The sequence below is a fragment of the Lutjanus erythropterus genome, chromosome 12 (genome assembly GCF_056507025.1).
Source record: "Lutjanus erythropterus isolate fLutEry1 chromosome 12, fLutEry1.hap2, whole genome shotgun sequence".
NCBI classification, from domain to species: Eukaryota; Metazoa; Chordata; class Actinopteri; order Lutjaniformes; family Lutjanidae; genus Lutjanus; species Lutjanus erythropterus.
In genome coordinates, this window is record NC_139328.1 from 38,402,560 (window position 1) to 38,424,415 (window position 21,856).

The 21,856-nt window shown below is 37.1% G+C and overlaps 1 protein-coding gene across 1 annotated transcript in view; it reads left to right on the forward strand.

Moving 5' to 3' along the window:
- Nucleotides 1-75: 75 nt before the first annotated feature.
- The window catches only part of LOC146318462 (potassium voltage-gated channel subfamily B member 2-like), a 41,793-nt gene continuing 20,012 nt past the window's right edge, over nucleotides 76-21,856 (forward strand). The window contains exons 1-2 of the mRNA XM_084732643.1: nucleotides 76-267; nucleotides 3,273-4,050. Coding sequence (XP_084588769.1) covers nucleotides 3,466-4,050 — 585 coding nt within the window. The 5' untranslated portion in view covers nucleotides 76-267; nucleotides 3,273-3,465. The remainder of the gene's footprint in view (nucleotides 268-3,272; nucleotides 4,051-21,856) is intronic.

Sequence of the window (21,856 nt, forward strand, 5' to 3'; positions counted from 1 at the left end):
CTCTCTTCCCGGGACCCGTCCTCTCCTGCACTGACACCTTCTTTTTTTTTTTTTGAGTGTGTGTGTGTGTGTGTTTTTTTTTTTTTTTTCCGATCAAAATGTGGCTCTTGGTCCGCGGTGTGGTGTGTTGTGCTCTCGGGAGGCTTCGTGGATCCGCGGCCGGAGGGGAGGAGAAGCAGCTCAGATAACTAACTGTGGGTGATATGGTGGGACCTCCTGGAAGCGCAAGAGTTCGGCTTTACCGAAATATCAGCAGTTCACACGGAGGTAAGAGGAGATTCTTTGACTTCACTGACTTTTTAATAGACTTAAAGACACGTATTTGTATAATAAGCTCCTACTGATGATATTAATTGATGATATTAATTGAGTGTGTTGTTCCACATATACTTTATATCCACTTTCTATCGACCTTGTAGCGTTTAAACTTGCTGTGGACAGGTGGATAATGACAGGTTAAGCCTGAGTCGGACGCTCTCACTATGTCCGGGACTCAGCCTGTCTCTGCAGGTGATTTGGTCTGTTTGATGAAGAAAGTGGAGAGAAGAAACAGACAATTAAAATGGTCTTCACAATCAAGTGAATCTCGGTTTAATTAGCTCACGATATCAACTGCAAAGTTAACTTATGTCTCAGAAATTAATAGTCATTTATTCTGGAGGGGACGGCCTGGATAAGAGCGATTTGTGACGTAGTAGCTTGGTTCCTGACGTAGCCGTGTGTCCTATGAGTGTCCCAGGAGAAGATAGACAGTCTATAATTAACTAAGGCAGACTTGAGCCAGGGGAGACGAAGCCTAATGCCACTACTGGGATTTGTGGAACTCCATTACACAATCAGATAAAGGTCCCGCAGTCAGAGGACTTCTAATGGCAACATAAGCCTTTATAGTCCAACAGGAGAAAGGCTTCCAAGATTTAAAAAAAAAAAAATGCAGTTCAGATGCCATCCATTCTCCTGACCATGCAGTGGATTGAAACACCAAATTAGTGTTGATTACATAAGAAAAACCTGAAAGATGCTCTGTTTATTATTCATGGATTTAATTAGAGGCTCCTGTCTAATTAAACAGGGCAAAATGTGCTGCTTTTGATGAGTCTCCAGGATTTGTTAACAGGACTTCCACTTCACAACGTGTCACATCTCCAATGTTTCCATCCATAATGTGGCTGGAATGTGGCTTTGCAATGTAAATACTCAGATTTGCAATTTTGATTTGGTGTAAAACTCAGTTGTGGGTCTGCTGTTCACTCAACCAAAAATCACTTAGTGTGTGCACTGAATTACAACAACAGTGTGTATCTAATACAGAAAAACAAGTTCATATTAATAAACACTACTGTAAATATGCCTAAATAGGCCAGTTTTCATCCATGCTGTGGCCAGATATGAACTTGCAGCCTAAAATCAATCAAAAATTAAGTTTATGACAATAATCATAATATAAATAAGGCATGTTAATTACAGTAAAAGCAGGACATGTGCAGAAATAAAAGCAGAGCAAGTCACATTTCAACAAACCAGAAACAAGCAACAAACACAAGCAACAACAAACATGGGCAGCATTTTTAAAAAAAAGTTTTAAAAGATTTTTTATTTTATTTATTTATTTATTTATTTTTACAGATGTCAAACTGCTTTATGTTCCAGCCAACTGCAATTCAGATTAAAGCTCTGACACATTTATTGCATATTTGAATAATGCAGTGGTGTCCCTGTCACTGTCTGGACATGCAGGCTCTCCCCTCATGACCCTGATAATAATATTTTACTAAATTAGTAGATTTGACTTGTCCACTGGCTCTTTGAAGCGTGCGGTGAGCATGGCCAGAGGGCAATAATGAGCTGCTCGGCCCCCACTGAGCCTTTTTTTCTCCTCTGCATCATCTCCTGCAGTATGATAAACAAAAGAATTCAAACTTTTGCAAGAAATGAATGGCATATGGACATGTGACACACACGGTTGGGTTATTTATGGGACAAAGCTTAATTGCCCCGAACTCTCTGTGTCACTGAAAGCTGCAGGATTACTGTGTGTCAACTGGGTCAGGCTAGTTGAATTGAAAATTAGTTTGGAAATACTTTAGTTGTTTCACACACATATATAGAAATAAAACTCATGACTGAAATATAAAAGTATGTGTGAGGATGTGATAAAATGAAAAACACATCTGAACGACATACAAAAGTTAACATAGAAACAGTACTAAATCACCAGTACATTTTAAATATTACTGTTTGATAATTGCATGTATAAAATTCTATATAGTTTAAAAAAGTCTACATAGTTTGTATGAAAAAAACACAAAGAATAAAAAACACAAAGGTAACAAAGAGGCCAGAGTAGTTGCCATGTCAACAGTAGGAGCAACAATTTCTATTTTTCTAAGATGTATAATATTTTTCCAAATCTAATATTTTTATAGCAGGGTATTTCTAAGAGGAAGTCATTAAATGTAAATATGTATTCCACAAGATAACTCCATGATATTTGATGGAAAATTGACCCTTAATGTTTTACACAATGGGAGATCAAGATTATTAGCCTGTAACTGGGTTATAAAGGGATTGTGAATTTTTAACAAAATAAACGATAAGGACAATCTGCATTCTTTCTGTATCTCACTTAAAAGACAAATGTTCATATTTAAAGAATGTAATACACAGCACTAAAGCATAATATCAACTGGGTCATAAGGTGAACCATGTTTTATTATTTGATGCTGAGGTCCTGTCTTGTAAAAACCAAGTTCAAGACCTTCATTATTTCCTCATCTTATCTTATCACATCATATTGTATCATATATTGCATTGTATCACATCATATTGTATTGTCTCTTATCTTGTCTTGTCTTATCTTATCATTTCATATTGTATCTTATTATGTTATCATATCACATTGTATCATATCATAATTAATTAATAATTAAGCAATTAATTTACTAAAAGACTTGTGCTGTGATCCTCAGCTTCTCATAGAACCAAAAGTTTTGTCTTTTCAGGAAAAATGTATGTGGCTTTGGACAGACTGAGTGTATTGTAACGTACACAGAGAGTGTGGGGCTGAAGATTAACAGGGTCCCAGCCCTTCATTTCTTCTTCAGGGTTCCCTAGCAGGTTAATCTGGCCACAATGTCTTGTTTACTGAGGTTGTGTAACTCATTATGTTTACATCTTGTGGTTGCTGAGTCTCCAGAGGTTATTTAGTAGAATCATACAGTTTAATGTCTTCTGCTCAGACTGGGTTAATGTGTGTCGTCTTGTGTTCGCAGCCATGGATCCCTACAGGAGCTCAGTGGTGTGAACACAGCCAGGTGAGATTGGTGGGCCTGGACGTGCTCCCCCCTCTGACCACCACCCTTACTGACACTCACACACACACACTGACCTCTGACTGAGGTTACCCCCCCACAGTGAGACAACAACACACAGTCACACACACACACACACACACATACAGCAGACATGACAGACAGAGTGACCTTCAGCACACCAAAAGTCAACCCGCGACCAGCCGCGGCTCCCGTGCTCCCCCCTGAGCCCATCGACATCATCCGCATCAAGGCCCGCTCCAGGCGGGTGCGGCTTAACGTGGGCGGTCTCACACATGAAGTCCTGTGGAGGACGCTGGATCGCCTGCCCAGGACCCGTCTGGGCCGGCTAAGAGACTGCAATACCCACGAGTCCCTACTGGAGATCTGCGACGACTACAGCCTCACTGAGAATGAGTACTTCTTCGACCGGCACCCGGTGGCCTTCTCCTCCATCCTCAACTTCTACAGAACGGGGAAACTGCATATGATGGAGGAGATGTGTGCTCTGTCCTTCGGCCAGGAGCTCGACTACTGGGGCATCGATGAGATCTACCTGGAGTCGTGCTGCCAGGCGAGATACCACCAGAAGAAGGAGCAGATGAACGAGGAGCTGAGGAGGGAGGCGGAGACGCTGCGGGAGAATGAGAGGGAGGAGGAGGACCAGGGCTGCTGCCCTGACAAGAGACAGAAGCTGTGGGATCTGCTGGAGAAACCCAGCTCCTCTGTGGCTGCCAAGGTAACCACCACTGCACACACTCTGCACACACAAACAGGCTGATAAAGGGACATTTCACTCTAAAACATCATCCCATTTTGTCATCCTTTGGTGTGAGATAAGACAATGCCCAAGGACCAGACAAACATTTTCTGGTTCACAGTCTGGTCATGGTTAGTTTAACTCAGCCTGTGAAAATATTAAGTCTTCTGTGTCTGTGGAGGAAATGTGTCAAGTCTGAGAAAATACCCCTGATGATGTCAATAGGGCTGCAATGAACAAGTATTTTCATTATCGATTAATCTGCTGATTATTTTCATCATTTGATTAATCCTTTAGTCCCCAAAATTGAGAAAAATGCTCATCACAATTTCCCAGAGCCAACCAACAGTCCAGAACACAAAGACTCTTCATTCACTATCATAAATGACAAAGACAGTTATCAGAATAGTTGGCAACTAACTGTCTTTCAATCGACTAATCAGTTAATGGGCTAATCATTGCAGCTCTAGATGTCACAGTGATGTCACAAATAAATAACACAAAGTGTTACAAACTGGCAGTGTGGAGTTTGAAAGATGTGGGTATTTATTAAGTGGGGAGGATCTTGAGGGAAATTCCTATCGAGCTGCATTATGGGAAATGTAGGATCCAGTGTTTTTGAAGCTGGGGACTGAAAGTCAGGATATCTCAGCCCTTGCTGCAGATTTTAAATGTTTTTTTGCTTTTATTTTGAAGTAGGGTTGGCACGGATCAGAGAGACTCCTCAGCTCAACATGAACAAACAGTTATAAAATTACTGTCTAGCCAACACCAATAATTCATGGCAGATACAGATAAGTTAAAAGACCATTTCACATGTTTGCACTTTAAAAAAGGTAATGTGAGGAAGTTCATATTTTGCAAAATTAATGTTCCACAGCTCTGACTGAACCAAATCTAACTGACATCACCATTACGACAAAAACAAACAGTTCTGACTCTTCAAATGTTCACTCAGTTTTTCTAATAAAGTTCAGCAAAAAACCTCACAAGTATCAAAACATTTTACATCAGAATTCAAATTAAATTATTTGACATAATCTGTCAAATCAGATATTCTTATGGTCAAAATTTATCGGTCATTAATTTTATCATCAGAATAATAAATAATAAATAAATCTGATCATACATCCTGAAGCCTTAGGCCACCAAGTACTGGCTGTTCTTCCTTTTTTAACCTGTTTCTGGTAAAAGAGACTTATTGAAGACCTAAGATCATTGGGACAACATTTAGTTCTGTTCAGTATTAAGCAGGTATGAATGGATGGATGAATTCTACTACTTTTCAATCTACCTGAATTTCTTTCTAGCAGAACAAAAGTAGTTCCTACATAAATAAATATGTTCACAACAAGGTCTGAGGATTATCTTGAGTAACCGGGTCATGATTTTTCAGAAAGAGACACTGGTTTTGAGTTTTTCAGATGTATTTTTGCAGTGCTTTCAACACCACAGGCCAAGTGCCATTTAGTCCCAATATACAGGAGAGAAGACAGACATCTCCAGAACTCACATCAAAATTATCTAGATGGATAAACAGTACTATAGGCCAGAGGAAATATATGCATATTTGATTTTGATGTGAACTGTCCCTTTAATCAAGTGAGAGCAGGAAACAGACTCCAAATTCACGGTTATTTACTGTAATGTGCGTGTGGTCCTACTTTGATGCTACTAAGATGTGAGAGCATTTTTTCTTTAATTTTTGAAAGTGAGGACGTGACACCTGCCGTATCTTGTATGTATTTAGACTCAGAGCTGTACACCTGTCACTCCTGTCATGTTACCTCTCAGCAGGTGAACACTGGCTGGACAAACATACCTAATGACAATCTTTAATTTCAACCAACAGGTTGATTCCTTCAATTTACTTTTTGGTTTGTTCAGGTCCAGTGCTTCCTCTTGCATAGTTAAGTTGTATTTGTACCTTACTTGAATATTTGCATTTTAGTCATCCTAATTTTCATCCAAAATATATGACTTCATACAACATGATGCATTATTACAGATTAAACAAGAATATGTTGCTAAATATATGTTGCTCCTCGATCATCTACTGCATTAAGTTAATAATATTAACTATCTTCTGCTTGATAAGTACTTTTACTTTTGATGTTTTAAGTACGTTTTGCTCATAAAACTTCTGTCAGACTCTGTTAAAACTGTCGTTTGAAAAAGTGAAAACACAGTGGGGTCTATTCTAACTGGGACTGACTTAGTTGCTAACTTGTAATTCCACTTAATTGTACATTAATGTTCCAAAACAAAACAGATTCAGTCATTTACCTCCAACCGACAGGACTTTTTCAGTGTTGAAGCCACAGTGTGACATTCTGGGGTGGCAGCCTTCAGTGGCAGCCCTCAGAAATGAGTGTGAGAGGGCAGCTGATCTCAGGTCTGTTTCCTGCCTGCCTCTTTGATTAGCAGCCTCATGCAGGTCCACAAAGAAGCATCAGAGGCCATTAGAGAGCTATCAGCTCCATAATCCTCCTTCACCTGTAAAGTACAGACACTGAGGAGGAGGAGGAGGACGAGGAGGAGGAGGAGGAGGGATTACTGCTGCATGTTCTCCTGCCTTGGCCTTCTGGCTTGTTAGAGCTGTGTCGGACTGTCCTGTAGTCCTCTACAGTGGAAAGGTCGTGGGTTTTATGTCTGAAGTGTCAATGCAACGTGTTGCCAAATTGCAAAAAAACATCAACAGCCCTAAGAATACAACATATTTTTGCCTTCCTCTAGCAGTATTTATTTATTCCATGCAGATTGTTTAGGTTGATTTGTAACCCAATACGATAGAGATGACTGGACTTGAGCCAGTTGGGCTCACAACACTGAAAAATGACAGTTACACCAAATACACACTCTGGATGGTGTGTGAAACACACTGTGGACAGGTTTCACTGAAAGTTCTTTCTGCTGAAGAAATAGTCCCCATAAAAACTGTTGACAGTCAGTCAGTTCTGAGAAATTCACCATTTTATCGTGCAATAATACTATATAATAAGAAGAACAGATAATATTCTCTTAAAATCCAGAGACACGGCAAGTAACAATTATGGCTTCACATGAGTAAATGTGACTGATAGGCTTTAGGGTTTTGACCAGGTTTTTGAGTGCTTTTAGGCTTGTGACACCGAAAAATAAAGCAAAGTCTCATGCTGTGACCTTAATCACAGGCTATGACCTTCATGTAGACATCAATAGTAAAATCAGTTGTTTATCTACAATTTGGGCCCACTGCATCAGATACTAGTAACTGTCAAGTCAGTTTTATTCATATAGCTCCAAATCACAACTGAATCTCAAGGCACTTTTCACAGGTGTGTAAGTAACTAATTACAAATCCTCATATTACTCTAATTAAGTCAACTTTGGGGGGGTACTTGAACTTTTATGAGTATTTTTTCAAGTTTTTAATTTTATGTATGTATGTACGTAATCTACTTTAAAAATCATGATTAAGTTACTAGGCTTACAATTTGAATTCATATCCAAACCTTTCATCTGCATTTTTGCAGCCAATAAGGGAATCAGTTTTCATTTGGGCCAATGAAAACAAAAACTCTGCAGCAGGTTCAGTTTGAAGAAGTGAGTGTGACCCTGAGCAGAGCTGAGAGTCATGTAGACTGAAGATTTGGAGAAACAGAATGCCCTTTGATTGAATTCTGCCACTGATAATGCATCAAACATCAAGTGTTAAAAAGTAGCCAATACTCTGAGTAGTTTTTGAGAAGAACACTGTAATATATTTACATCACTAAATCATAAAATGACCATAATATTTCATCAGAAATCAAGAAAGCTTGCTAAAGTGAAATACTCACTTCCCTGACAACACTGCAGCCAACATGTTCTCCTTTGAAATTTCTATTTAGGTTGGTAACTTGTGTTATTGTCTGCCTGTTTCACATGAATTAAAGTTCAAATTAATGCTGAATGTTTGCAGACTGACTAAGTGTGTGTTAATGAGTTGTAAGAAATCATTATTAATCTTGTAGAAGCTGTAGATATATATAACTTAAATTGAGTAAAATGTTAATGGAGTTTGGCAGGCAGTGAGACAGACAGCCACTTAACTCATTGTACAGAGTGTTATTTCAGAGCAGTGGGCTTTTGTTTTCAGGATAACAGACTGAACTTTACATTGACAGACAACTGACAGTTATAAACAGCTGAATAAACTCACTGTGGAGGACTCGTCCTCGTTTTTTATTGTCAGTTTACGATGGTGTGCTCATCATGTGCTCCTGCAGTGTGTCTGGGGGCAGATGGTATATTAAATAGGATTTCAACTTATGGAATACACTATGGCTATCTGTGGCTCCAACTCACTTTTTGGACAGCAGTACCCATTTTTGTACATGCAATGACAAACATCAACAGTAGTTGTACTTGTAGATAATATTTAAAGCCTGTGAACACCCACGCAGGTGTTTTCAGTTAATCTCCTAATTTGACCTCTCCTCAGGACTGTGTGGGCGTGCACAGACTTTAATTGACTGACATCTCCCTGAGTCTCCTTCAACCTGAGCACAATAACTGAAAACACCTGTGTGTTCATAGGCTTCAGATCATGTAACAGTGCTCGTATATATTACTCAACTACAAGTAAAAGTACAGGTGTGAGTGTTTTTGCCACAGAAACTACTCATAATATTAGTTACTTTTAAGCATTGATGTCACAGTCACCTTTTCAAACTAGGGTTGCAAATTTTGTGCATTTTCCTGAACCAGTTGATAATATTAATAATCAATTCATTATTCATAATTTATAAGGTACTAAACACAATTTCCTTATTCAACAAACATCTCTGCCAGACAAAACAATGTCAAATGAGGTGCAGTTACTGCCATGACTATTAATTAAATTTCCATCATTACATTTTTAATTGGCTAAATTCTTAACAGTAATTAATCAATTAATGATTAATCACTAACATCCCTACTGCTGCAGCGTTTTGTTTTGTTTTTCATTTGTATGTCCTGGTTTTTATTGGCCCATTTGCAATCACTTCACCTGATTGGCTACTAAAATGCAAATTTAAGGTTTGGATATTTATTCAAATTATACTCAGTACTCAATTATGATCTTAAAAGTGATTAAGTAGATTACATCTTGAAATACATACTTCAGTATGAGTAAAAGTGCAGAACAGGTCTTAACTAGTTATAACATTATTTACAGACACCAAACAGCTCCCACCAAGAACAGGCAGTACTGTCAGGACTGCTCTGCCTCTATCACACAGTTATGAGAAAGTCTGATGTATCAATACTAATCTGTTACACAGCTCATATCTCTGAATCTGCACTTTATTGCACCACAGTTTATTCATAAAGAATTGGAAGATGAAATGGTTGAGAGAGGAGATGCAGTCGATGAGTGCACCGCTTCCACTCACACACCAGCTTTTATGACCTGCCACCTCGAATTGTGATTTTGGACGTGTGTGTGTGTGTGTGTGTGTGTGTGTGTGTGTGTGTGTGTGTGTGTGTTTCTCATATCCTACAAACAGGAACTCTTTTTGTTACTTGCTATCCAAAATTGCTGCAACATCTGTTCAGTTATATTTCTGATTTTTGGGGATAAGCATTTTGCTGGGGGTAAAGGCTGTGTCAGGTCGTGGTGGAGTTCACAAGCTCCATGATTTATTTGTTTTCTGTAGGAATAAGTGAGGATTTCCAGTAAGATAAGCTTTATTGTGTGTGTGTGTGTGTGTGTGTGTACTACATGCTGCAAAATGTTTTTTCTCTAAGCTATTGTGTAGTAGTACACACCGCAAGCTTAAAACATCATTTGACAGTTTGTTTACCACAGTGAGCTCATTGTGCTGCTTTTATTATCAGACAGACAGACAGGCAGACAGACAGGCAGACAGACAGACAGACAGACAGACAGACAGGCAGACAGACAGACAGGCAGACAGACAGCTCCTAAAAACACAACCCAAGAGCAGCATTAGAACATTATTAGTGATGTGAAAGCAGTGCACATTTGTCTGAGTGCTGAATACACTGCTGGTGGTAAATCCTTATTACTGGAAGGAAAACAAAGTATTGCTGTGTGGAGGAGAGGAGAGGAGAGGAGAGGAGAGGAGAGGAGAGGAGAGGAGAGGAGAGGAGAGGAGAGGAGAGGAGAGGAGAGGAGGATAGTTTGTTTCCTGTGTTGCATTTAGTGAATCTGTTGGCAAAACTTAATCTTCCGCAGCATAAATGAGCTGTCCTGTGTTTGATTCAAGGGATACGGACAAACGAGAAAACAGACAGCAAAAGCGAGCGGTCAGGGAAGACGAGAAGTGATATTGCTAATTGATTCTCTGTTTCCAGCCGGCCAACTGCGCTGTCAGCAGCCGAAGGAGGGACTGTTCAGAGCCGAGGCTCTAATCAGCTAGATTCACACAGGACCACCTGATTATCTTTAGAGCTCAGATCTGGGCACTAACAGCTGATTCAACACAAGTAGACCCAACATGGACGTTTGATGTGAGCTCAGAGGCTGTCAGAGGACATCTGTTCTCTTTGTGGGATACGTTTACATCATGTCAGACAGAAGAAGGAACTGACTGTGCTGTTTGAAGGAGATCTGAGAGTCTGAGCAGCAACAAGGATTCAGTTTTACTTCAATTGATGGTCAGATCAAATCAGATCAGATACGCTATTGTCGTTTTTGAAATTTGGCCTGGGCAAGATTGTTTAGGGCTGAAACTAACAATTATCTTCATAGTTGATTAATCAGTTGATTATTTATTTGATTAGTCAATTAATAGTTGTTTATTCTGAAATGTTAGAAAATGGTGAAAAATATCAATCACTGTTCCCCAAATCTTAAAATAACTGCCTTAAATGTTCTGTTTTACTCAAAACCCAAAATTATTCAGTTTTACTTTACTCTATACAGTATTACTTTTTAAATCTACTTTATTCCCAAAATATAAAATTGTGACTTTATTCCACACATTTCAACTTTTTTCTATACATTCTGACATTCTTCTTGAAATACAAAATGAAAATCATCCTCTTCTCTTTTCATTCTCATCTTCACCTGGCCCTAATACTTTTCTGTAGAAAATACAATAGAAAATGTGGGGAAGAAACATATGTAAAGAGATTTAAAAAAAAAACCAATCTTAGACATGATAAAAAATTATGAATGAAATCATAAAAAAATGCATAAAGCCATAATGTATAATGCATAGAGATGCTACACAAGTGAGCACTGAGCTGAGTTTGTTGACTAGTGTGATGGATGTTGGAGGGAATGAAAGCTTGAAGCAGTTGCTCTTACATGACATTTTGCACATGTGCACCAGCAAGTTGCAGTGCTGGCATGAGTCTATCAGCAGAGAAATACATGGAAATTCTAACATTGTCAGATTATAATGGCCACACATTGTATCCCTGCATAAACATTACCACTGCAGCAGTTTTCTTTGCAGTTTTTCACCCATTCACCACAAACTGTGTTGATATTACTGTCACCGTTTTGTAAAGCATTCCATCCGTTTTTAAATTGATTTCCATTCTTCCTACGCAAACATTGGTTACAGTTCATTTCAGTGCACTATGAAAACTGACTTGCAGAGAAATCTGTGTGGTAATGTACCTGTCAGACAGGCACAATTTCAGAAGTCATCAGTGATGCTGAGCATCACTGCATGAATGAGCCTTGCTGTCAGCAAATCAAGACAAGACAAACAATATGCACACATGTTGTTTCTGACTCTTATCGAAATGTAATTCCTGACCTGCAATACAACACCATCGCCCCCAAACTGTGCAATTTCAGTATATGATGAGGACACGTTACTTTTACTATCAGTATTTATTTATCAATTCTATTAGGCTGCCCAGTGAACAGGCAGTAGCACCAAGTTAACAGCATGTGGATTTTCTCATTTATTAAATCATTGTCACACCTCAGCATGTAGTTAACTGCAATTTTCAGGCAATAAATTGCAGAAATTTGAGTCCATCTCAGACTCTTAAGTTCTGAAGTTTTACCAGTAGAGTTTGAGCTGAGCGCAAAACTCAAAAATTGATTGCAGTGCATTGCCTTGAAATTTTAATCCGTCTCAACTATTTTCTTTTTTTTTTTCTCAGTGTATAGCAACAATCTTTTTGCTTTATGCTATGCTGCTATTAACACACTGTTGGGTGGAGGTGGTGCCCTGTGTACAATGTGAAGGCATCATTCCAGGTTCATCCTGTCTACCTGACTGTCACAGGAACAGACAGGATGTTGGGAGAAAGCATCAGCAGCCTATTCCTGCACCCCAGGAATGTCTGTGATTCTGTGGCAGTGGGGAAGGCTGCTTTAAGCTTTATGCATGTTGTTGTTGAGATTCCATGTCTCCAGCTCGGCCACTTTATTTCTCTTCACTCTAAAACCAGCAATTTATGGATTATATGGTGTCAGAACAGAACTGTAAATTATCAGCATTTTAGGTTAAAAAATGAAGTTCTATCATAGAGCCCAGCTAGACTCAGGAGTTCACTGCATGTTTACTTTACATCCTTTACACTGTAAAAGAATTCAACCAGTTACATTAAATTAACTCTTGTTTTAACTCATCTTTCATCCAGTCATCGCTTTCAGACTGTAATTACACTTCACACTGAATGTGACTGTTATAATACAACCAAAAGCTTTGATGATTAGATGTTGTAGCTCATCAGGGGGCAGACTTAATACTGTTTTTACTAATGGTATTTCTATTAATGGTAAAATTAATTGTATTGTTATCAGTTTAACACTCAATGCTGATTCGCTCACTCATCTTAAAAGTTTATAGTAAACAGCCTGCACACAAAACTTTGAATGTGTGCAGTCAATAAGTTTGAGCTGTTTTTTCTTAAAAATGTAAGTTAGCTGAACTTGGGTTGATTAATGAAGTCAAAGTCTTAACTGAGTTTTGTAAAAAACAACTGACCCTTCCTAAGTCCCACCCCTTTTTGCTCTGTGCTCCAATAAGAATTGAGCGAACTTGGTCCCTCGTTCAGCTTTACCTTTGCCTTTAAAAGTGACATATAGGGTCTTAAGTCTTCTATCTTAAGTCAGCTATTGTTAGCAAAATGTTGGCTAACTAGCTAGTCAGCAAAATGCTAGCTACCTTGCTAGCTAATGATTAATGAAGATTAGTTGGCTAGTTAGCAAGTGTTGTCCTTATTATCTGACTTTCACAGGTTCCCCAAAAACATCTTTTAATTGATGGAAAATCAGGAAACAAGAGTTGACCAAAGTACCAAGCTAGCTCAACTGTCATTGGAGCACAGAGTGAAAAGGGGCAGAACTTAGGAAAGCTCTTGAGAAAACACATTAAATAAGTTTAAGATAAGATGTTTAACCACTGACTCTTCAGTCACACTGATAAACATTGTAAAAAGGAGTTTATTTCTGTTCACATTTTCTCAGCTAGAAGTGTCACTTCTTCATTTCATGCATACAACTTCCATCTGCTCTGACTTTAACACAAAGATAATATGTTCAACATAACACTGCAATTCCTGTTGTAATAGTGTGTTTTGTCATGTTCTGTGAACACAAATTATGTCTTTATTGAAAAAGAAATTGACGTCATTTCATATGAATATAAAAACATTGATATTGAGATATATGTTAAGTGCACAGTGTATGTGTTAATTGGTCTTGAACTGTACTGGCTTTATACATTTTAGTCAATTTAAATCAAAAATCAATTCATAACAGTTCACCCCAAAATCAAAAATACATAGCTTTCCTCTAGCCTGTAGTGATGTTTATCCATCTTTCTAGTAGAAAAAAAATAGTTCCAGTAAATTCTAAAGTAGAAAGAAAGTAATTCTGATTACTGCTGTAACTGCTCACAACAAGGTACGTGAATTATCTTGAGTAATTGGGTCATGATTTTTGGAAAGAGACCGATTTTGAGTTTTTTATTTTATTTAATTGATTTTTTTTCTTTTGGCACGATCAGTACCACAAGCTGAGTGTCATTTAGTCCCATTATATTGGAGACAAGTCAGACATCTCTACAGCCAATATCTCCAAGATGGATAAATAACACTATGGGCCAGGGAAAAGAATATGTATTTTTGAATTTACTGTTAAGTATCAGTGAGTATGTCCATCTCACAAGTGGTGTGAGTGTTTGTGCTTGTGTCTGTGTCATTTTGACACTGCTGAACATTTGTGTGGATTCTACACTAAACTTGGGTGTCATGGATAAGTTGGAGTTTACAGTGGACGTGAAATCTTGAAACTCCAAATTTTAATTCTCTGATTCGCATCTTATTATGTTTGTCTATTTAAACAAGCAAAAAAGAAAGTCTCAGCCTATTCAATGTTACTGTTTACTCATCTTGGTGAGTGTTAAACCCTGGCAGTGACAGTGTCCCCTCCAAACTTACCCAGCTTGACAAAACGCTCTCTGGCTGTACAGTTGTTTGTGTGTGGAGTTCAGGAGAGGCAGCACGAGGCTCTAGAGACTCCTTAGATGTTTTTTACTGCACTGAACAGCTGTGGACCATGTTGACAGCTCCCATAGTCTCACATCTTGTCCTCTGCATTTGTCAGTCATAGATAACACTGTCTCTGGCAATATGACCAACAGAGAGTCCAGTATGTGATGTGTATTATGTAATATGGTATGTCATTTATATACACATACCCATGGCTGGAAGTAACTGATTACAAATACTCAAATTACTGTAGTTAAGTAGTTTTTTTTGGTACTTGTACTTTTATGAGATGAGATTTTCAAGTCTGTAATTGTATTTGTACTTAAGTATTCATTAAACCATGTAATCTACTTTGTGACATTCAAAATCATAGTTGAGGACTGAGTACAATTTGAATTAATATCCAAACCTTTCACTACATTTTAGTAGCCAGTAAGGTGATCTGATCACAAGAGAACAGAGACATATGGATGAAAAACTAAACTCTGCACCATGAATTAAAACTTTATTAATAGATGTTTAATCTATAATATAGAAATGGCAATAACTGCACCTCATTTGATATTGTTTTATCTGGTGTAACCATTTGTGGAATTAGGAAACCAAAACTTAAATTGATAAAAAAATGACAATGACCATAATTTTATGGTAAATACATGCTAATTACTAAGTAATATAGTTGAACTTACCATCATGTAGTTGGTGGTAATTGCAAAGCAACATATTTGAAATTTTGCTGAAAAAAAAATCCCCCTAATTTCATGGTAAGTATGTGATAATTCACAAGTTCCATTTTTATGCAAGTAGGTAGTAATTACTATTTCACATATTTGAACTTTCTTTGAAATTAACTGCCAATTTAATATGTTACTGTATGTAATTACCAACCACTGCATGAAAACGGTACTCGCTAATTACCACATAATTAACCATGAACTATGTGGGTAATTTCAAATATAATACTTGGTAATTACCACCTATTTAAATTATGTGACTGAAGTAATTAATACTCTGAGTAGTTTTTTGAGACAAGTAGTTTATACTTTTACAGAAGTATTTTTCTAACACCAGTACTTTTACTTGTGATTGAGTAATATGTCCATTTTCCACCACTGTTTATGTCTCATCAGAAAGGTGCAGTAGACACAAAGTTCATCACTCTATAAATACAACAGCGCTGGCCTTCGCAGGTCCATGTGACCGTGATGGAACCGTAGTGTCAGCAGGAGGGAAGCTGCTTAGGCTCTCTGCACTGACACCAGCCGTGTGCCACTGTGGAGCAGCCATGATGCAGCTCAGCTCTCAGCCAATGGGAGCCTCTCCTCTCGGTGACATGTACAGCTCAGTGCTACTGCTGATTAGAACAGAAGCATTACCTGGCCATTTGGAAAACACGGTGCAGCATTTGTTCAGCAGCAGACACACACACACACACACACATACACACACACACACACACACAAGGACACACAACAGTGTAGAGTCCAGATGGGCAACTATCCATAATAGTTTTGAGTTTTATTGGGGAATATGAGTATTAAATGTTCCAATAATAGAGATTAGTTTCATACACTTTACATAATCTGTATAATCTTCTTATTTTTGGCTCTGATTATATTTTTTGACATGTTCCTTCTATTGTAGTGAGGCACACAAACACACACACAGACTATGTTTAAAGTGGTGGTGGGGGGGGGGGGGGTGATGCTTCTGGCCAGACATTTCCAGTGATTTCATAATTGATCACAGCCATATGGTAGAGTTTAACAAGGTAACACACTTTATATCCTCTCATCTTGTACTCACTTTAGTGTAATCTAAAATTCAAAATAAATTTCGTTGGAACCAACAGTGAGTTATGACAGCATGTCTGCATGCATGGTCACCTGTGGGCACACACACACACATTCTCTCACACACACACACAGTATGACTTAGGAGTATGGCTTAATCTCCTTTGGAGCTTTTACAGGACTGCTGCTGCTGCAAATAGACTAACTGTTGGCAGGTTGGATAGTCTGTCCTGTCCACTGTCTGACCTGCAGGTGGGAGGAAGGGGGGTAATTAAGAGCATGGTGCAATAAAAGGTTATATCTAATGACAATATCACTATTTTAACTAATGCACACTGTGCTACTACTGTGATTCACTCACTGCACCTGCACACAGGACATAGGAGGTTATAGTGATATAAAAAAAAGTTTTATGAATTATGTGTCATCCAGAATTTCCACATCTGATCAAATGAGGTGTTGCTTAAAAAAGAAGAAAAAAGATTAGACACATGGCCGAAGCTTGATTCCCTTTTTAGTTTCTTTTTAGTTTTTAGTATTTCACCTGTGCTCGAGGTCTGGGATGAAGCATGCCCTGCCAAAATAATCAATCAATAAATAAAAATGATTAATACCAACACTCAAATTCCAACTTTTGGGCAAAATTTTATGATTTAAGGATTTATATATGAGAGATACATGTCATTTACGATAATCTTAGGTTTGCTTTATTTTTTTTCATTTCTAAACTTGCTCTGTGCCAGAAAACTGCCTTCTCACACACAAGAATTCACAACTTCAAATAATTTAAAAATGTGTTAAAAGCCTTAAGAATCTAAAAATAACAATTCCTACTGATAACATAGGGGTAAAATGTGCTATTTTAATCATCTTTGTTTTAGTTTTTATGAAGATGTTGGCCCTTTAAAGTTATGTCCCAGATTTCCATCAACTCCATCAGATTTTTACAAAAACATGATTTAATCAGGCATAAAAATGGTCAGCTATACTGTAAGGATCCCTTTCTCACTTCTTGGTTAAAAAAAGCAGGAATACTGCTAAAGTACTGGTAAACTTTCTATTTTTAGACAAATAATATTTCTATCAGATGTGTCTTAACCATAACATGTCAACTCTGCAGTCCTTCTAAATCAAAGATAAACAAGAATTATGCTTTAAAAATGTGAATTTTCATTAACATTAAGAGAACTCTGAGCCATGTTCAAAAAATAAAATGACTGCTCATTATGACTATGCTGTGAAATTAAATAAATGTTTTCATTCACATTTGTCGACTCTAAGAAGTCATCTATGTCAGATTTTTCTTCTGTATATTATTTGTATACATATATTATATATATATATATATATTATTTATACATTTTGAATAACTATTAGGACACCATATGAGTGGGGTAGCCAATCAGAATCAGTGGTTCTAAATATACAAATATATACATAACTGCAAATGACATTCAATCCACCAAATAGAGAACTAATTGATTTGAAGGACAAGATAAACAAACTGTACAGAAAAGATGGAAAATAATTATTTACTTACGTTGGGCTACCAATAGTACCTCTATGGCCACTAAGGCCAAAGGTTTGATATTTTGTCTATTATTTCAAGGAGGGCAGTAGTGGCCTAAGAGAAGCAAGCTTGTGACCGGAAGGTCGCCGGTTCAATCCCCTGTCCGGCAGGATAAATCTGGGTGGGGAAAGTGAAAGGCAGCACTTGCCCCTCCTTCATTACCACCCTTGAGGTGCCCTTGAGCAAAACCCTTAACCCCAACTTCTCCAATGGAGCTGCTTAGTGGCTGGCAGATAAGTGTGGTTGTACTGGGCAGCTTCCAGGTATGAATGTGTAACTGGGTGAATGATCAGGGCTCTCCTGCAAAAGAGATCATTGCTCTCAGTGTACCTACCCTGAATAAATAAAGAAAAAAAATAGATAAAAATAGATTTAAAAAAAGGAGCTCTTGAAATAATTTGACATAGCCTTTTTTCAACAACACACAATATACAATAGATGTATATTAGACCAGGGACCCCCAATTTGAGATGATTTATTTTAAAACAAGCTTCTTTTTTGAAGATAATAAAGTCTTCAGTGATCGAGATAAAAATAATGCTAATAATAATAATAATAATAATAATAATAATAATAATAATAATAATAATATTCTATTCTTCCTTTTATTGGGAGGACCCCTGTTGGTCCCCACACCCCAATTTGAAAACCACTGTATTAGGCCACAAACCTCAACCTACCAATAAGAATGATGAAGGTGGAATTTGTCCCACCCTAACAGGCACACTCCTGTAGGAGAGACTGAGGGAGATGTCAATCAATTAGAGTCTGTACCCGCCCACACAGTCCTGAGCACTGCTCTAATCAGAAAGATGAACTGAAATCACCTCTGTGTTCACAGACTTTAAATATTTCAAGATTATTTCAGGAACTAAGATGCAATTTGCATAAATAAAAAAATAAATAACCAAAAAAATATATTTTTTTATGTATATCATGATGAATCTGAAAACTTTTCACAGAGCTTATCTGAGAACCTCTGACTTAGACTTTTATTATGAGGTTGGTTCAACGTAATTCACAAAGGTTTGTAATCATTAATGAATGACTGATGAAGTGTCAGAACCACAGACATTTCTTGTGATCTGGGGATAAAATGGTGTGTTTCTTGAGGTCTGTGGTGCACGCTGCAGGAAGCACTTGTTTACTCAGAGCACACACACTGTCTGTCTGTGTGATGAACCAGTGGTCCATAGCGGACAGAGAAGTCTCACTCTGTCCTCCACTTCCAGCTCCAGTCTTTCAAAATGCTGTTTTCTTCTCTGACCTCCGGTGCTGCTCTCTGCCAGAGGATGAAATGAGCCCCTGCAGCTCGAAAGGGGAAAAGATTGTGACCATAATTTTTTTTTTCTTTTAGGGCTGTTTCTTCATGTACAGACATGACGGCTTTCCTCACAATCACAGACATGCCTGTGGTCTTATCCACTTTTCTGCTTCTCTTCATGGCTGTTGAATTGAGGCTTTAAACTAAGGAATGATGTAGTCAAAGTTCTATTAATCGAAAATTAATTACCAACTATTTTGATAACTGATTAATTGTTTCAGTCACGAAGAGTTTTTTGACTGTTGGTTGGACAAAAGAAGCAATTTTAAGATGTCATTTTGGGCTCTGGGAAATTGTGACTAGAATTTTTCAAATTTTGACATTTTATAGACTAAACAATTAATCAGTTAATCTTGAAAGTAATCTGCAGATTAATCCATACTTAGAATAATCATTAATTGCAGCATTAATATGTATAAAAAGCATTAAAACTTGTATTTAATATGATACAAATGCTTCACAAAGTGCAACAAACTGCAGGATTAAATTGTAAATTGAGTATATTATTATTGAACAAATGATTGTATATTATTTAAGATGAGTCACAGTTCAGTGCCAGTGGTGCCGCCTGTCTCTCCATCCCATCATGCTCCCTGTGAACCACCACTCCCCACAGAAAATAACTGACATCTGTGTGGGTCTCCATTTTGTGTGGCTGCACTGTTTGAACATACAGCATTACTGACAGGTGTGTGTAGAGTGTATACGTGTCTCATTGTGATGTTATTAACATACGTTCTAGTGAGGAGGAGGTGTCTGCTGGTTAGGATACTGGTTAGGTTTACTGCAACGGATACAAACCTGACCTGATCTTCTACTGTCTGATTAATGTCACGTGTGTTGGAAGCACAGTGATGTGGATTCTACACTGTGATCCCAGGTTGCCACCAGCAGCTCATGCATTTATTCAAAGCATTTAACTCTGGCAGAGGGACAACTGTATTTATATTACTTAATTAAACTCTTTTTGGAACAACCAACTCTTTACATGTCTACACTGAAAAAAGAGAATTGATCAGCTTTTAAAAAAGTTACTTCAATTGGTAACAAACAAATGAATTCATGTTTTTCAAATCAAGTTAACAAGTTGAGCACAGTTGCTTTAAGCCAGATCTACTTGATAATCTGATTGCTTTCAAATCAACAGTTTGCATCAATACAACCTAAATGTAAAGCAGATCAACTTGAAAGTTTCAAATTTTCCAACTCAATTATTTGCTTTAAAGTTAAAAAAAGGTGAGATACAACTCTTTAACAACTTAATAACATGGTTAAGTTGTTTTTTGTAGTGACCTTGTGTGTAGTGTGTTCAAATATAATTAATATAACTTGCTAATGTTAGAATGATTTAATGATTGCCTAGCTTAATAATTTCATTCAGTGAATTTACTAAAACTTTAAACAACACAAGGTGGATCATTATATGTATATCTATCTATCTATATATACATACATAAATAAAATAAATATAAACATAAATAAGAAGAGCAGTTTCAGGGAGCGAGCTGTCAGACTGTCATCACTAAAGCAGAAAGCTGAGTGGGACTCATTCAAAACATTACATCACTTCAGCTAATACTGAAATAGACTTTTTCCAGTGTAGTTTTGGACATCATTATTATTGATTATAATAGTATAACCACAGCTTCATTACTGAGGCCTGCTGGGAACAGACAGCTTTACAGCAGAGTGCAGCAGGCAGTCAGTCAGCCTGTGAACCAGCTGAACCACATTAACTAAACCATTAACTAAACCCTCACATGTAGGTTCAGCTGAAGGAGACTTTAAGGAGAGTTAAGTTATTACTGACGCTGTCTGTTAAACTGTCCATTAAGATACTACCTGCTTCACCTTTGACCACATGCTGTGACCTTGTATTATTGTAATATCTTTGTCTTCATGGTGGATGAATATCACAGACATTTCCTGTGTGTTTACTTATATTTTCATATTCACATAAGTGCTTTATATAATGGGATTAAATTAGAAGATTGGTGTCTGCCTGACTTGCTTGCCTCATTAAACTCTGAAAACTGCAGTTTTTTAGACAGCTTTTTAAAGAAGTGCTGGCTCATGTTCCTGTTGTGGCATTGTTTAGTTTCCTTGATTTATTACACTGTGCATCAATTCTTGCATTGTACAATATAAAAGGAATAATCTGCAACAAGCAGTGCAGCTGAAAACAAAACAGTACCAACATGATTCACCAATAGTTAGCTGTTTTATTATTCAATAACTTAGAATAACCATCATCAATAAATAGTAAATTGATGATTAAAATGATTAAATTTTAGTTAATAGTTGTTTTGCTGTTAACAAACAGTAAAATGATAATTAATAATATTTGTGAAATGTTGTTTGTTGTAATTTATTTTATTATTAGGATGTGTAATATAAAATAATTAGTTCAGAAATTATATATATATATATATATATATATATATATATATATATATATATATATATATATATATATATATATATATATTCTGAATAAATGAGTAAACTAACAGTTTGTTGTTGAACATTATAACATTTTAAGTATTTTTTTTAATGATTACCAAATGATTTGTAACCCTTAAAGAAATGATCACATATATTATTACATAGAGATATGTAACACTTTGTTATTTGGACGGCTGTTATAAAGTGACGATTATAAAA